This window comes from Anolis sagrei, chromosome 2 (assembly GCF_037176765.1).
Source record: "Anolis sagrei isolate rAnoSag1 chromosome 2, rAnoSag1.mat, whole genome shotgun sequence".
In the NCBI taxonomy this organism is placed as follows: domain Eukaryota; kingdom Metazoa; phylum Chordata; class Lepidosauria; order Squamata; family Dactyloidae; genus Anolis; species Anolis sagrei.
This window is the reverse complement of record NC_090022.1, coordinates 266829535-266848583: the sequence shown is the minus strand read 5'-3', so window position 1 is coordinate 266848583 and position 19049 is coordinate 266829535. Positions and strand designations below refer to the sequence as shown.

The window sequence follows — 19049 nt, the reverse complement described above, 5'->3', positions numbered from 1 at the left end:
TGTTTTTTGAGTGTTTGAGCAGCACCTAAAGTAATAATGCAGATGGTAACAAAATTGTAAGATTTGTTTAATGGGTTTTGCTTTGCAAGGTTAAGGGCAACTTAAAATTAAGTATTAAACTGTGGGGTTTTTTGTGTTCTTGAAAGCAGCTCTGTTTGGTTTGAGTGTATTGGATAATGATGAAAACACAACAAATAAGGTAACATCCGACAAATATTAATACTCAGCTGAAAACTGCCGCAATTGATTGATAGGCCCATTTTTATTTGGGAGAATCCAAAACTACGACCTGGTGGTTGCATCTTAATAGGAGAACTGTAGAGTGTGTGATACACAAGAAAGCCCAGCTTGTGGTTTCAGTTGAGAAATCCCAACTGTTAAAATTGCAGTCAGCATGTTTCATGTATATTTTTATACTTGTGATGAACCAGCTGTTTGCACTGGACAAAAACTGCGAAACTATTCTCATGGATACTCATAATTGTGATTGCTTCTGTATTCATTTTCCATCAAAGAGAGAGGAGTGTATAAGTTGTATACAAGTAGAAATGAATTGGGAGGAGAAATGAGCTCTGAGGTCTCATAGATGTCCTTGTAGCAGAACAAAGCCAACTTTGACTACAGACCTGAACACCACCCCACCCCCACTGAAAACATCAACCACAAATAGTGAGATATGGTGGCATCAGTAAATGACATAGCAGTCTGATGCTGTTTGCCTCTGAAACTACATTGAAAGTGGAAGCAGCATCAGGCAGAAATAGCACAGGTTGATACAATTAAATGAGAGTAAGATAAATAAATGAAAAGAGATGCAGGGGGAGGAAAAAGTTAATGGGGAAAATAGGTTCAAGGGGGAGAGCACAGAGAGCAAGGCAGGAAAGAATATTGGAGCTAGCCAGTGAAAAGGAAGACTCAATAATAATAATAACAACAACTTTGTTTTACATCCTGCCTCCATTTCCCTGAAGGGGCTCGGGGTGGCTTACAAAGGGACATGCCCAACAAAACAGGTTAAAATAAGCATAAAAAACAAGCAATATCAAACATTAATAAACATAAAATCAAACAGCATTATAAAAACAATTAAAAGCAATATCATGGGTGAGCAAATAAAATGCTGGGTTCGGTTCATAAATACTAAGTGCAATGAATCCTAAGTAGAGTCAGGGAAAGTGCAACTCAACTGCTTGGCTGATTCTAAAGAACGTCTAAGGACAAAGGAGGAAAGAGTACAGGGCAGGGAAGTGAAGGTAAGAAGGTTGGAACCAGGGGAGCAGGTCACAGCCTTTGGAAGAGAACCACTGCAGACTGCCTTGGAAGACCAGGAATAAGGGTGGTATGGCCTAGAGCAGTGATGGTGAGCCTATGGCATGCATGCCATGAAAAAGGATTCTGCATGTCCCTTCTGGTACGTGTGCCATCAGCCACCACTCCCTTGCCATCCCATTCCCTTTGCTTGCTTGTCCACCCCACCCCACTTTGCTTGCCCATCCATACACACCCTGCTTGCTTGCTCGCTCCACACACCTTTCTCTCAGTGTCAGAGAAAAAGCAGTGGGAAAACTCAGTATTGCCAAGAAAACCCAATGATTGGGTCACCATATGTCAGAATCAACTTGAAAGCACATAATAACCAATGCACAAAGCAACCTCCCATGACTCAGTGAGAAAGCAAAAGTTATTTATTTATTTATTTATTTATTTTTGAGCATTAATATCCTGCCCTTCTCACCTCCGAAGGGGGACTCAGAGCGGCTTACAAGCGGCACACAAACAATAGCAATAAAATCACAATTAAAACATTAACTAAACAATATATTTAAAAACATTTGTTTAAAAGTTAACAAATCCAAGACCAAATCTGAATCAACATCCAAAGTCATAGTCAGAGATCGTGAGGTGGAGGGAACGAAGCTAAAGGTGGGATTAAGGGGAAAAGGAAGAAAGGGAAAGAGGAGGGAAGGAAGGAAGGAAGGAAAGAAATTAAGGAGGGAAGAGGGAAAGAAAGAGGACAGGAGAAAATGAGGAAAACAAATTAAGGAGGGAGGAGGAAAGGAAGAAGGAAAAGAAAGAGGAAATATTAAATATAGAAGACATTTTTGTGATGAAATCTTCAATTTGGGGATTCCAGTTTCTGAGAATGAGGACATGTAGGCCCAGCTACAAAGACCACAGCCCTGAATATGTTTACTCAGAAATCTGTAAACTTGTGTATCTATTCATTTCTTTGATACAGAAGGAGCCTCCTATCTAACCAAAATATTTCTGGACAGTTCCTGATCTTTTATATCAAAGTGATGATGAGAGAGGTTAAAGCAGTGGCTACATTTGTTTAACTTCAAGTAGCTTTAATTAGTACATATTTTTGTAGATTGCCTTAAGAAACTAGGGAAAGGCTAATTAGGGTACAGCTTGTTCTAACTGCACATACAATCTCAATATGATAAAAGTCATATGCAGAGTGTGCCTTCAGGTTTTGCAGGTGGTATTACCTTCACTTATCTTGAGAGTAAGGTCTAATAATGGAAGAAAAGGTTTCCAGACACAGCTTCAAAATAGCAGCTGTTTGCTGGTGGAAAATACCTTCAGTCAGTCAGTTGAATAATGAGAACTTGGGCAGAAATTTGAAATACTGATTAGTGGGTGTTCACCTCAAGTGTGTCTAAGTACTAATTGTCCTGGCGGCATTCTACAGAATCTTGGAATTTTGTGAATTAATTTGAATTCTTTGTTAGAGAATTGAATGCCTCTCCTTGAACTACAGCATATAAACCTGTGATTCGTGTAGGATAACAGTTAACGTGGTATTAAACTGCTATAACTATGTCTTGTAGACATGCCCATAATCTATACCCTTAATTTCCCCCTTAGTCTATATTCTTAATATCCCCCCAAAGGATAGAAAGGCATGCTTTTTGTGATTGCTGGCTGATACCAAAAGAGTAAAATAAATGTATATAGATCCCTATACTTTAAACCTATTTTTAAATATATTATTTAATTTTAAGTGTATTATTTCATTCATTCTCCCCTACAGAGATTTAAATAATTTGAAATAGTTCATTTTAGAAACAGCAGTAGTTTTTAAGCTGCAATTAGACTACTTTTAGTCTAGTTGAAATTCAAATATGTGAGCTTGAATTTGCAGTGGAATATTGAAATGTTATAGGGCAAAATGTTGTTATCAATGGTAGTTTGTTGTCACTTCATAGTAGTGTTGTAAAAATGATTTTCCTTTTAAGAAAATGGCCACATTTTTCATATTCTGGGACATTTTTCTGAAAATTTATTTGCACAGAATCCTTGTTTCTACACCAATTCCAATGTTTTTGCACAAATTATTTTTTTTACAAAAATGTCCCATAATGGTTTTTTAAAAGATAATTGTCCAAAATTCTAGTAAGCTAGCCCATAGTAGAGAAAACTTCTTCCTTCATGAAAATACAATATGCAAAGATTTACATCCATCCTGATGAGTGCTTTTGCAACATCATACCAGATCTTGTCACATGTACTTTGAGTGCATGGTGACAAATCTTTATAATTTGACCAAACTGTGGATTTCATGAAGAACTTTGTGTTTCTTATTCTTTGTGGAGTGGGGGGGGGGGGGGAGTAGGGGGAGAGAAAAAGATAATTGATATTTCAGATTTCCAGAACAAAGCATTGAACTATACTTACCCAATTTTCTTTCCAAGGTACAGAATTGTTTTGCCTGAGGGATTTTCTTTCACTCTCCAAAGTTTAAGCAGTGGAGTAACTTCTTCTGATCATTTAGAAATACAGTTTAGACATTGAAAGGAAAGGGGCATGCCAGGGAATCCAAACGTAGCAAATGTAAGAGTTCTAGTGTCATCCTTCCATTTGAAGGATGAAGGATAAAATTATGTGTTTGGAGGGTTCTTATTTAGGGATGCAGTGACCCTCCATAGCTATCTATTTGCCCCTACAACAATCAAAGTTGTCTGTCCCTGTTTCTGCACCGTATAAAGCACATATAGATCAGGTTTCTTCTAAATCTTCTCCTTAGATTTAGAAAAGAGTATGAAAATGATTCTTTTAATAGCATAATGAGGTAATGAAGTTTTTTTTTCTTTTCAGCCAAAATGTTCATTTCTAGATAAAACTGCATGCCTATGTAGGTATGTGTCTCAGAAATATGTGGTCCTGGTGTGGAACAATTATAAGTCAAAGAAAGTAGGATAAAGATCTTGAAATCATATATACATAAAATTGTTGCTAAAATTAAAGAATAAATGATATCTGAAGCATAGTGCTGTACATAGCATGATGACCTAGTGCTTTTCTAAGGACAGGAGTAGTTCTAAGGCATTAATGGAAAATACTGACACCCAGAGGTTGGGAGCAACTTCAAAGCAATTATGAAACATTGAACTTTTTCATTAGAGGTTTTCTATTAAGTCAGCACTTTTACCTTAATTGTGTGTCATCAGAAATGTTCAAGGACTGTTACGTTGGCACTGACAATTGCTAATGCATTTGCTTTTTTTAAAAGTTTTGATTTTTTAAAAAAGAAAATGCAGTTATTGTGCTGGAAAGCATTTGAAAAATTCTTCCTTTCGTGCATAATGGCATAGATCGACTGGTGTCCTACATTTCTTTTTCAAAAATCTTTTGCAATCCTGTGGCAGTAAATGTGTTTTACAAAGTATGCAGAAACAGTATCAAGATATTTCCTTTACTGACACAATATAATGTATCTGATTTCTATGCCTCATTGATATAGTACAACCCTTCTGTCTGCAGGACTACCACCCACAGTTTCATTAATCCACATTTCACTTATCCACATAATTAAATATATTCTCTTTAGACTTTCTTTAGATCCTACAGTGTCACTCTATCAATCTTAAGCCATTTTGTATCTATAATACAAAATAATATTGCTGGTGGGAATTTTTTTCTAGCATTTTGGCACATACTATTGTGGGTTTATACATTTCCCAATCAGGCAAACTAAACCCACTAACTTGTCCATTTTTAAAATCTTTCATACAAATATTTTACAAAGTATCCAGAAATAGTTTCAAAATATTTCCATCCCTTACAGTCAGTATCGTTACTCTAGTACCCCATTACTCATTGTGTGTCATGACAGAATTTATTTTGCATTAAATAAAGTAGCTATTAAATTTGTTAATACCAGTGTCAATACTTATATAGAACAAGGTATACTTGAAAAGTGTCCTACAGGGGGAGTAGAATATAACAGAAACTAACTACAGGGATTTTTTAAAGGTTCCAGTTGGAGCCATCAAAAAACATCTGTTGTTTTATTTATAGCTCCCATTTCCGAGAAGTATATTCTATAGCAGATGAAAAAGTGGATGACAGCTCATAATTCATAAAGTTACCAAAGCCTAATCTGATAGAACATCGTGTACTAAACTCCTCCCTGCCACAATATCACTTCCTTAATACAAGATAGCAGTGACTTTGCTGTGCATTAGATTGAGAGTTGATACAAAATTTACAGCTATTGCAAAAAAAAATAATTAAGCATTAATAAGGAAGAATGGAGAGATGCAGTTTGTAATCACACTCCCTCATGAAAGTTTATGCTCTCCACTTAATCCATTTGGTTTTATAATAAATGCAGTCCTTGTGGTATGATGTTATTTTTAAGAGGTGTGTCCTTTGTAATTTCTTCTTTCTTCACCTGCAGCCCCAATACCTGAATGTCCAAATGCAGTTGCATTTCTGATCTCCAGACATCGGCTGCATTAGTTTAATCATGCAAAATATATTTTTAATTTTAGACACTGATAACATTTTTTTGCAAAGTTGAAAAAGCAGTTTAAAATTGCTTCTATGAAAAGAAATTCATCTCCTTTAGGCCCTTCTAGTGATGTGTTCCATATAAATAAATATTAATAAATATAAACAGGTCAGGAAAGCAGGGATTGGAGAATCATTTCTACAATAAAGTTTTGCTTGTCAAATGCAATAATAATAATATAATAAAACTTTATTTATATTCCGCCCTATTTCCCCCAAAAGGATTCAAGGCAGGATGCAAGTCATACTTGGTCCCATTTCATTACATTCTGCTTTGTTTTGTTTGTTTTGTTTTTCTTTGTATTACAGCCTTTTCACAAATTCTTTTAATGGAGATTAACTGCACTACATTCTAAGAATGTACTAAATCTATGATGAAGAATGTGGACTGCAAAAAAAAAGTAAAGTATGATGACCCTGGTTCAGTATGCATGATAGCAGTATAATCTTACATATGTTAAGTCCCACTGTTTTCAATAGAGCTTATTCCCATGTAGTTTAGGACTAGAACTGCAATCTGAATCCATGTTTTGTTCTCTCCATGTCGGCTTGGCACATAACACTTTTATAACAGTATGGTAAAATAGTAAGAATTTTTTAATGCATTGATTTCTCTCTCTCTGAGCGAGGAAACAAATGTTTTGGTCCTTTCAGCTTTTTAGATAATTAATGTAATAACTTCTGACATAATGAGGATATAGTCAATATTACATAATATTGACTGATTTGTTCTGACATGACTGACAGAACTCCACTTTTCTAATTGTCATAGATTTTCTTCCCCTTGATCCTGATATTTATTTATTTAAGTTAGAATTTTTGCATAGAATTTTAGGTTTCTTCTTCTTGATCGCAATCAAGACCCTGGGCAAAGATGTTGCCAAATAGTTGCATTCCTCACAATTGACAGGGTTGGTGGGGTTTGAAGTCCCAACAACATTTGAAGGGCATCTTTTTGCCTTCCACAGACATAATATTTGTTGTAGTTGTTGTTGTTATGCTTGTTTATACCCTGCTTTATCTCTTCCAAAGGAGAATCGATTTCAGTCCATAAAAAGGCCCAGTTATTGGTAATAGACTATATTGCTGCCATAAATATTTTGGGTGGAACCCTAGAAAACACAAAGTTCTGTTGGAAATGTTAGCTATAACCTGGTGAGTTCTGTAAGATACCCAGACAATGTCCATTGATATCTTGCAAGTAGCACCTCTTTCTTTCTCCTTTGACACACCCATATGATAAACACTTTTGCCATTCATGTGTTAATGTTTGTTTGTTTTAAAATAGTATAGCGGAGACATTCTGTAGGGATAGCAGTCCTTTTGTGCATGGGGAGGATGCAATAAGTAACCTTTTAAGTCAATGAGTTAAGCCCTTGTGCCTGCAGGACCAACAGGTTGGCAGTTCGAATCCGGGGTGCGGGGTGAGCTCCCATCTTAGCTCTAGCTTCCCATGCGGGGACATGAGAGAAGCATCCCACAGGATGTTAAAACATCAAACAACCAGGCATCCCCTGGGCAACATCCTTGCAGACAACCAATTATCTCACACCAGAAATGACTTATAGCTTCTCAAGTCACTCCTGGCACGAAAAAAGTCATATTAATTTTCATGGGACTTAAAACATAACCTTTTTAAAGTTTATACTTACACAGTCCTGTTTCTAACATAAATCCACAAATGTGAGTGAATTTTTATATATACCTAAAAGAGATTTGTGACAAAATGTTTATATTGACATCTGAGAGCAGATTCAGTAGAACTGCTTCCTCGATGTCCATGCTTTGAAACACTTGCTCTTCAGTGGAAATTTAGAAGAAAAGTTAGAATGACTGGGTTTGACTTTAACAGTAATGTTAGACCACAGTCTGCTCTATACCTTCTAGTAAATGAGTGCCTTTTTCCATAGGGTGTCTTATTACATTTTAAAGGGCAGGTTAGGTTATAATTTCTGTTCTATCCACTTTCATGCTTCCTCTAGCAGTAATGAAGGGTTTGGCTCAGACACTTGGAGAGCCAATCTTCCAGCTTTAACTTTCCATAGGCCTTTGCCAGGTAATAACTCTGAAAATCTCTTTTTACTGAGAACTCCTCCAAAAGGTGCAGCTGTGTGCTGGTTTCGTCTTGCAGTTTGTAGCTATGTTGGCAGCACTTAGACACAAGGTATGTCGTCCGCTCCCACACGTTGCTGTTGCTAAAAGCTGTTCAGGCCTGTCTCTATTAGAGAGAGAGGAGAGCTTTTGGATTGGAGGGAATACCAACTTCTTTTTCGTCTGATTGGTTATCACTCTGGCAAGGTAAAAATAGAACTAGTGGAAAATCTAGCATTTCTGACATGTCATCAGAAGCGTCCTTTAAGCTGAGATAAATGCTTAATGACTAGTGAGGAAGAACAGTCTTTAATACATCTCCAGTATCTTGTGGATTTTGGAGTCAGTTGGGTTTAAAGTAAAACCCAAACCATATTTTTGGTCGTATGTGTAAAGTAAAATGATTACTTTAAGAGAAAAATTGATACTGGATTGTAGCAAAGGAATCTGCAAAGTTGCCCAGATTCTTAAGAATGGACTTGGGTCTCCAAACCTCTGTGCTGTTTTGCAGCACAGTTCAAAGCAGAAGATAGTTTTAAAGTCAGGTACTGGTTGTCAAGCTTTGTTATTTCTCTCTGTAATAATTGCATATTGGAAGTGGGGCTCATATCTCGCTGTAATCTTTGTAATGTGTGTGCAGTTCTCTGCTCTGTTGCATTTAATCCATATTCAAAGCTTATTTTGGCTTTGGTCGTTGGAATACTGGCTTTTATTCCATGTTGCTGTGGCATGTTTTTGAGAACTAAAGCATCATGAACAGACCTGGATTCCTTCATGGTAAATCTTGTAAAATGGCATTTAGTTATAAGAATTTTGTGAAGTATTTGCTTTGGCAGACAAATGTTTCTTGAGATCTTTCTCCCTTGTGTTCTTTAAATTATTGTGATTTTTAGTTTTGTGCCAAAGATGGGAAGTTTATTTCTGAATTCTGTAATGATATCTAAAGTTTATATTTTAAAAAAACCTTTGCAGAAGGTATCTGCTGCAAAGCATCCATTTTAAAGAATCCTGTGATTAAGCTTTTTCCACTTAGTTTGGCTTTGTTAATTGAGTGGGTGAAATTCTTACATAACCAAAAATCTTGATTTGCTTAGCAGACTAAGCATGTCCATAGGATAGTAGACTGAAAGTTATAGTTCCTGTATACAGTTGATACAAGTATATTTTTATGAAACTATGGAATTGAAAACAAGATGAGAAAAATCTCTCTTTTAAAATTGTGTAATGTTTACATTTAGATTCATGCTGTCTATATTTATTTATGAGAATTTTCATTAAAAAAACACCAAAGTGTTATACAGGTCTGTTGCTCTGTTCCCAAATTTGGGCTAACCCAGATGTTAAGTAATATAGTTAGAGGTAAATCCAGGTGCACATTCCTATTTCATTGGCATACATTTCATTATGGACTTAGGTTTGGCTGTGTTTTAATATTTTAATGGCTAATATTTTAATGTATTTTATAATCTTGTTATCTTATTTAGTGTTAATTGTTTGTATTGCGATTGTTTGTTTGTTGGCATGCAATGATTGCCGGATGTAAGCCACCTCAGGGGTTGAGAAGGATGGGATACAAATGTTCGAAATAAATAAATACAGAACAGTGGCATTAAGGAAATAGTCATCCTGTTGATTTTCATGGCTGGTAGAGGCACTCCTGCCATAGAGTGATACTTGTTTTAATTTTGTAATAATAAGGTTTTTTGGGGGGAGCGGTTATTTTTATTTTGAGTGGTACTTCTCAAAATGTTCAAGAGTAGTAGGTAGATAACTTGAGATAGCCCTTATTTTCAAGGAAGCGCAATATCAAGCTGTCTAGAGGGAAATGTCACTATTTTTGCTTTAGCTTGAGAAGGGACATGAGCTGGATTTTGCATGCTAGATTACTAGCCATAGTTCAACATTTCTAGAATACGTAAGAGAAACGATGACAGAATAGGACTCAAAGAAATAGAGAATATCTAAAATGTGTTTTTCTCCTAGAAAGCACTAGAGGGAGTAAGAGTGATGAGATAGTGTATAGGTCGGATTTCCATATTTGCCTCATTCAGAGCTGTTCCGTTGTTTAGTATGTTAGCATTCTGTATATGAAAAACACACCTGCAATTATGTATGGATAGATTTGAATGGCCTTGCTGGTCAGACATAGGTTGATTCAACATTGATTTTTCTAATTTGGAATAAATATATTTTGAAAATAAAACAATTTATGAACACTTTCACAATATTTGAGTTCTAGCAATAAACAAAGCTGCTTATTTTGGATAAAATGATTATGTTTTGGCAGATAGTATATTGAGAAAAACTGCTTCTAGCTGCACCGTGTTAAAACGAAAATGGAACATCCATTTAATTGTGTTCTTTATATGTGTAAGTGCAGTTCCAATTAATGCTGCAGTTATTTTCAGTGAATTTAGTTTTTCTTCTGTGGGAAATTAAAAAAACTACTCTAAAAGGTTTTCTGCTAACTATATATATATATAGCATGTTCATGATTCTTATCAAAATTGCTAGCATTTCTAGCAGTTCAATTAGCTGTTCTCCAAGTGAAGCTGATAGCTCCCTCAACTGGTGCTAGATATAAACCCAGATAGCTGAAGGCTTTTAGTTGCAGGTCTCTTTCACATAGCACACGCTTTGCCGTGGTTGCATCATATAAAATCCTGAGCGATTTTTTTGGTCACATGAGACTGTAGAGTTCTCTAGTAGAGAAAACAAGTACCCCATGAAACTGTTGGATTACACAAGATGCAACAATAACACTTAATATACTGTAATGGTTAAAAAAATCATATTTTCTGAGAAACATCTATACAGTCTGATGTTCATCTATGCACTTGAATCCAAGCGTCCTCTCATTTATAACATTGAAAAGAGAGGAACACAAAAGCCTTTGGTAGCCATGGCAGGTTGCATGCATATGTGCAAACTATACGTCCACAGCACTGAGTACTTTTTAAAGATCTACACATGCTCAACCCCACCATAGTGTGATGTAGGACTTGGTCTTCAAGATAGTACTAAAATCCAGGACTATCTTTTGACCTAACAGAGCCATCACTTGATGGAGATCCATACATAACTGCCACTTGTTCTCTTGATCTCAATTAGCTTCCCAAGCAAATATCTCAAATTTGCAGAGATAGCATTTGCTATCAGGTTGCCTTTTCTACAGGAATTTGTTGGTTGTGTGCTGACCTCAAAGTATCCATGTGATATGGTGGTTATTCCTCTCTGCTGTCATACTTAAGCAAATCTGTTTCACATTGCCTGCTCACAGGTATCGGATTAGGCTTGCGGCCTTTGTTCTATTTATGTTCTTCAAGGGCAAATGCACACTATCATAATTTAGCTTTACCTACTACAGTGAAAATTATCAAAAAAATATAATGACCAGTAGTTACCTCAGAAGTTCATACAGTAGTCATAATTAATTAAAAATACAAAATGTGAAAAGATGATTTCAGGTAGAAGTATGTATTTCTGAAGTTACACGGATGACTTTTTATAAAAAATCTGAAAGGTATCATGCGAGGGTTGTATCCACTGAAACTGGACAACGTGTCCTGAATTCCTTTCATTTCCATTATATATAATATATTGATATTTAAACTCAAACTTTTATTTAAAAAAACAAAACAAAAACAAAAGAATTGTGAAAAATGTTAATAAGTGCTTAAGGGCTGATTAATAAACTGTAATCAGTGGATTAAAAAAATTGTTCAGTGTTTAAAATTTAACCAGCTGTGTTACATCTCATGATCTTTATAAACAATAAAGTTAACCCTTATTTATTTCTTTATTTATTGTTGTAGGTTTTGCAGTTCCAGATCTTTCAGAACAGTTTTCATCACCTGATAATGCTCCTCCCATCCTTGTCAAATTAGTGGAAGCCATTGAAAGAAAAGGTATGTAGATTTGATATATATAGAGCATTTATTATAAATGTAATCATCTTGCACATGGCATCCTTTAAGAATCTCATTTTGCATTGTAACCAGCATATTAGACAGGTAATGCTTGGTTTCACTTATTATTTTCTTGCAGAACAGTGTCTAGAACTGCCCCAAATTCCACAAGGCTTTTTTCCCCTTAAGCTGAACATTTCAATTCATCTTATTAAGACTGATCCTACTAGTTTGGACAAGCCAGGTTCATGCTTGAAATATGTCGCTGGTTTTAATCTTTAAAGACTTACAAAGCTTGGGACCATTCTGAAAGACCACCTATTCCCAGAACTACTATTTCAGAAGCCTTGCTGAGTACTCATGCCAAATGTAGTTGAGGAGGCATCCACTGGAGAAGGGGTCTGTTCAGTAGTTCAGAACCCACCCCCCACCCCCCAATAGAAGTTAGGCTTTGTCGTATTTCTGATGCCAGATAAATATATTTCTGTTCACATAGGCCTTTAAAATAATTTATGTATCTTAGACCACTAATTTCAAAGACTGTTTCAATTCTGTGTTTGGTTTTATGTTTGTTGCAATTACACTGCCTTTGATCCTATGTTTTTATGTTTGCTGCTGTGTATAAATTGTTTTTAAATAGCATTTTAATGTTCCTAACTATGCATTGGTAGGCTCATTTACAATAGTCAGAACAGCCAAACTTCTGCACGTTTCACATGAATTCAGAAGATACGTTATCTGTGGGTAATAGTTCAGAACAAAGCAAGGAATGTTATTGGTCCCAAAGCAAGGGACATGACTGCCTGCCATGGCTAATACAGAGTAAAACAGTCAGTCAAGCAAGTAACATCTGCTTGATTTATTTTTAAACATCATTTTGTTAACATCCCTTTCACTGAGGGAAAAAGCTGTTGTTCTTGTTTTGACTTTAGCCCAAAACAGGGCTGACTGATCATTGTTAGAGAAGGATGTTAATTGTTTTGAACAGATTATGCCAAATTTATGTAGATGGATTTGACTTTTTTTTTCTCATGTAATATCCCCTTGCCTCCCAGTCACTTTCAAAGTCTCTTTGTTAAATAAGAAAATCAAAACAGCCTATCAAAAAAGTAGGACAGGAACCTAAAAGGTGATTTCAAAAATATATGTATAGTAGTTTTGTGAACTTGGCAAGGCCCTGCCTTAATATAACATTTCTTGGCTTTCTCGTCCCTTTACAGTAGTCTCCAATTTACACTTGATTTGTGTCTCCAAGTATACCTTACAAAGTATCCATAGATAATATTAGTCTGGGATTTTCGAGTCCTTTGTTTCTGAGGTGACAGGATAACAGTAAATGCTGATTTTGAAGAAAAACTGTAAATCAAGCCTAGATTTAAATTCTACTTTGTACCAGCAGACCATAGTCTTCTTCCCCACTTCTTTGTAGACCTCATTGATACACCTGACTTCAGAGAAAGGGGAGATTACACTAAATGGCAACCTCCTTATGATTTAGGCAATTCATACTTGAATCTTCTTTTTTATTGTTGTTCATTACTTTTTAAAACAAACAAAAATAAGTACAATATCCAAATTTGAATTAAAGCAGTAGAGGTCTTTGAAATATGCTTAGCTAAATTCAATTGGCAATCATAAGTAAAGTAGCAGTATTTAACCTCCAGTGTTTCCAGTATATTGTTTTACCATTCCCTGGATCTACACTGTGGAATATCATTTGGATTGATGTTAAGAGGGGGTATTTCTGTGGATAAATATTAATGACAGAGCTATTCCTCTATCCAGCTCTGCTGCCTTGAAACAGTCTCCACACCAGCTGCCACATCGGAGCCTCCCGTGGCGCAGTGGGTTAATCCACTGAGCTGCTAAACTTGTTGACTGAAAGGGGGAGCAGCATGAGCTTCCATTGTCAGCCCCAGCTTCTGCCAACCTAATAGTGCAAAAATATGCAAATGTGAGTAGATCAATAGCGGCACTCCATGCAGTCATGCTGGCCACATGACCAGGAGTCTATGGACAATGCCAGCTGTCCGGCTTAGAAATGGAGATGAGCACCAACCCCCAGAGTTGGACATGACTGGACTTAATGCCAAGGGAAAACCTTGACCTTTACCTATGTTATGACCATGCATCTTTCAGTTCATACTTTTCAAAGTAAAACAATTGGAAAGCATGATTTAGGTTTCTAGTGTTGGTCATCCAGTAGATAGATATAGCAGGCGTTTGCTTGTGTGAGATCACGTACACAGCCAGTATAACCCAGGGGCCTGAGGATGTAATTTAAAATATAGAAATCCATAGGAGATGTTTTGGTTCAAAAAACGATTCTGTTCTTCTTTTTTAAAAGGTCTGGAATGTTCAACATTGTACCGATCACAAGGATCAAGCAGTACTAATGAATTAAGACAAATTACTGAGTGTGGTAAGTACAACGATGTTTATTTTCAGTGGACTGCAGATTGGTTTGTGAGTTGACACACACCAGTCTGTTTCAATGTAATTAAAGTTGATATATGTGTTATGCCATTTATTCCTTTGATTTTTTTTACATAATTTACATAATACAAACCATAAACACAGAATAATCTTTAATGTTATTCTAGGCATTATTATCATCCTAATATAACCAGAGTGTCAAATATTTATTTGGATCCTGAGTAACAGGTGGATAGTGTACAGAGTCAGTTAACTATAGTATTCAGTGAGGAAACAAGAGTACTTTAATTTTCAGAATGAAACTGACATTTCATTGATAACTTGGACAATTATTCTTTCCAGCAAAAAAAAAAAAAGAAGAAGTTGTGAAAACAGTAGAGAAGACTTGTCTTCTTAAATAGAATCCTTGTGTGTGTGGGTGTGGGTGTGTGTCAGGAGCAACTTGAGAAACTGCAAGTTGCTTCTGGTGTGAGAGAATTGGCTGTCTGCAAGGATGTTGCCCAGGGGGTGCCTGGATGTCCCCTGGGGACATTCTGTGGGAGGCTTCTCTCATGTCCAGGCATGAGAAGCTGGAGCTGACAGATGGGAGCTCACCCTACTCCCTGGATTTGAACCACTGACCTTTGGTCACCAGTCCTTCCAGCACAAGGGTTTAACCCATTGTGCCACTGGGGGCTCCTTAATCTGCACAGAGCAATCCAGCCCTCCCATTGTGCTAGATTAAGAGGGATGCTGCTAGTACATCAGTGGAACAACTTCTTTATCCACTTCATTCTGAACCTAGGAAAGGAAGCAGAACAAAGACATGCCCACAACATCTCTAGAAACATTAGATTACTCATCAGTTGTAAGAACGTTTAAGCAATGCCATCTATGTACAAAGGATGCCAGTGCAGATGCAAGGCTTATGATACTAACAACTCTTAGCAAAGGCCTTTCTATTACAACGATAGCATGTATGCTCTTATTCAGTCAGCTCTAGTGACCCAAATAATACTATGTCACCACCAGTCTTCAAGCATTCCTGCAGGCAAGGGTTTGAACTTTGTTGTGCTTCTCACGACCACCAATTCCAAGCATGGTGAAGAAATACGATTTTCCTGTTTCTTGGCAGGGGGTTGGACTGGATGGTCCAAGAGGTCTCTTGCAACTCTGTGATTTTACGATTCTATAAATTAGGCAGCATAATGCACAGTGATCAGATCCATGGCAGAGAGCAAGATTTCCTCCATCGACAGTAGGTGAAGGGAGAGAAGATTATCTAAGAAGGGGACTGGAAAGAGTAACAAACATCCAGCTTGTGCACCCTGAGAACCATACCATCTCACCATTCAGGGAACTCAACTGAACAGAGTGTGTAGAAGCCTCTGGTCTTGAGCTAGCAAACCTCTTCAGAGTCTCATGATAGGAATATCTAACCAGATCCTACCAGCGTGTGGGTATCCACTCTCGCCCTAGGGCTGAGAGTGGCGGTCAATAAATGCAAGAAATAAATAAATAAATAAATATCTCTATCTACTACTCCCAAGCAACAAATAAACAATTCATGTGGCAGGACCAGAGTTTCTGTAGAGCAGCAGCTGGCAAGATACAAATCCCGAAAGGACAAGACAGCTGCCAAGTTGCTGAACAGTTAGCTGAGGAGGGCGTATGTGCCTTGTCTCACCAGACTGACTAGTGGGTATTGTGTCCTTTATGACTGCAGCTGATCTATTGCATAATTGTATGCCCTGGATTTTGTGATCCTACAGGTGTTGAGTATGTTAATGTCTTACAATTTGGGACTAAGAATTCTGGTCATAGTTGCTGGTTGTGAGGCTCCTTCATAAACAGTAGCACATAATAGGAATGAGTTTAGTATCTTCAAGGAAGTTACCTGTAGAAGTGAAGACACAAATGAACAGTAGGGCAAGAAAATAGTCAGTGCAATTGAAGACCATTAAAAGTAGTTTTTGTATTCTTGAAGTTTGCTTGCATAACCAGAAAACATTTAGCTCTTTTTCTTCACAGCTGGATTTCAGTAATCAAAACATAATTTTACATTTTGCAGCTTGTGTTATTACAGAAATAATAATAAAAATGAGTTATTAACTCTGCACAACATGCTCTTGTGGTAGATGTCATTACTGAACAATTATAGTAACAGTGCATAAGGAATTTTGATGATTTTGATAATGGTGTTTTGTGTTTGTATGTTGTAAAACCGCCCTGGAAAATATTTTAAAGGTATAATTTTAATTCCTAAATAATATTAAGAATTGCAAACATATTTTAAACTTAAAAGCACGTCTGCTTTAAAAGTTGTATTCTACACACGCAGTTCACATGCTCAGATGCATGATTATATTAATGCAGGTATATACACATTTTGATACATACTTGAGTTTTCAGAAATGTAAAAGTCAGTTTCAGCCTTTTTATTCGCAGTGGCCTTGGCTGGGTTTTTTTTTTTTTACTGCACTACTGTTTACACAAAATATTAGTATGTAAAACATAGCTCAGTTAAAAATACCTTGGATTCTTAGAAGACCTCTAGCAGTTTACCTGTGTTCTCATCTGAAGTAGAGGCAAGCATGTATACCCTTTTTAGCCAACATGATGGAGTAGGACGCTGGGAGATTTCTTGCCAAGAAAATCCTAGAAGAGGATCACAATAAATTAGAGTTGGTTTGAAAGCACCACCACCAACAAAAAAATGTATATCAAAGTAATACTTAAAATATGTTTGGTCTGGTCATTATGAGACCCAGCCAGTTCTAATCACAAATTTTAAACGTGCATCTTATGTTTAATCTTTGTTCTGTGTGTTTAATATGTATTTTACAGAAATATGTTTAATATGTATATTTTATAGAATGTTTTTAGATAATAATGTGTTTTTAGTGATGTTGTAACCCGCCTCCCCTTAAAACTCAAGAAATAAAATTATTATTATTATTATTATTATGATTATGATTATTATTATTATTATTTGAAACACAACAAGATGAGTCCACAGCAGACAAGATCACTCTTCTGGCTGTTGTATTGGATCACACAGCAGACATTTCCCAAGTCTCTAGGACTGTGTGATGTATCGTCAAATAATGCATGCAGATCCCAGTAAGGTGGCCTTCTGCAACTGGCAGATGGTAATTTTGTTGGTGCTGATTGTGTTTAAGTGCAGGCCAAGGTCTTTAGGCTATCATTATTATTATTATTATTATTATTATTATTATTATTATTATTATTATTATTATTATTATGTGATCCCTTATGTAGTTTGCAGTAGTTCATTGGCAGCATGAAGAACTGTCTAAACTTCCAGCTGGTATATTTTGAGTAGAAGCCAGCATTACTGATAGCTGCTCATAGAGTGGGGCTTTGCCCATCCTCTTTCCCTTTTGCGTTCCCCACATTCACAGGAAAAATCCCTTCCAAAGGGTACCCAGCTCTCCAGAGTAGCTTTTGAAAGTGGAGAGGGCAAGGAGAGTTGGCCTGCCCTGTTCTTTAGATTAAAGCTATTTCATTTGTGATGAAATAGGAAGAAGAGTGAAATGGATACAAACCTCTGTATACAAAATTTTCAGTCCCCTTCTCATGTTCATATACTGACAATATATTAAGTCGCCTTTCAAAGTCTTTTAGATTTATAATAATATAAACAATTGTCTTATCTGAAGATATCCTAAACATTCCAGATAAGTACAAATGATTTGCAATCCCAAAGGGTGGGGTAGATAAAGGAGTAAAATGTCTGTAGCCTGGCAACAGAAGATCTAGGTAAATGGAGACCCAACTGTCATCACCAAACAGCTTGTGTGAGGCCCAGCTGTTCTACCTGGCTGCCCCTCTCTGTCCTTGGATGATATGAAAAGGTCTAGAGTTCTGAGGTGAACAGAGGATACAGTACATTATTTATGTAAGCTACCTTGGGGTGCCTTCTGAATTAAAAAAAAAACAGGATGGAAATCAAATGCCTAGTTACATAAAAGTAAATATTTTGGTGTCTTATTTTAAAACTGCCAACTTTCTAATTTTTGTGTGTGCGAAATAAGCATTGAAAACATTAGAAAGGCAAAAAGAGTGAATTTTCTTTTTCTGTGTCTTTCAGATATTTCTGCAGTGGATTTTGATGCCATTGATATTCAGATTTTATCAGATGCTTTGAAGAGGTACTTTCTTGACTTGCCAAATCCTGTCATTCCAGCATCTGTTTACAATGAAATGACTTCGATAGCACAAGGTATGAATATAAAAGTTTTCCTCTGCACAAAAGCTTCAATCCTTACTATTTATAGTTCAGCGATTTTATTCTATTTTCGGTGTCGTTGGGATATGGAAGGCTTCATATATCAAAAGCACAATCCCATGTATGTTACTTGAACATAAGACTCCCACTCCTACATTTTCGTTTAGTTTTTTTATATTATGTGGTATAAATCCTGGTTTATTGGTACAGGAAAGTGTGTGTTTTGCTCAGGTTTGCACCCATTAAATAAAGGTTTTTCTTTCTTTCTGGAAAGTATCTGAAGACTGGCACCATTGCTTTAATGTAGCAACTTAAATGCTTTTGGGTGTATGTATATTTAAAATCTTTAAAACACAATATACAAAACGGACCTTAGCGTTAGGAACATAGTGTGTCTTGGCGAGTACAATATTTGTTCAAACACAGGTTAACATATCAAGGATTTGTCTGTATGCAGAAAGAGCTAATTGTTAACTTTTTATCAGTGGTCATGAGGTAAATGTATTAAAATAGGCAAGATTCTGAAGTCCATTGGGAATTATGGGATAGAATGCAATAAAATCATACAGATAAGGTTTGTC

The 19049-nt window shown here is 36.3% G+C and overlaps 1 protein-coding gene across 3 annotated transcripts in view; it reads left to right on the top strand.

The window, feature by feature from the left end:
* PIK3R1 (phosphoinositide-3-kinase regulatory subunit 1) overlaps positions 1-19049 on the top strand; it is a 133169-nt gene that overhangs the window by 28600 nt on the left and 85520 nt on the right. For 2 of the 3 annotated variants that reach the window (XM_067464577.1, XM_060761593.2), the window contains exons 3-5: positions 11709-11801; positions 14149-14223; positions 18331-18462. In XM_067464577.1, the coding sequence (XP_067320678.1) occupies positions 11709-11801; positions 14149-14223; positions 18331-18462 (300 nt within the window). Of the gene's footprint in view, positions 1-8278; positions 8439-11708; positions 11802-14148; positions 14224-18330; positions 18463-19049 lie in introns of those variants that run through there. The other variant, XM_060761594.2, reaches the window with a different exon arrangement.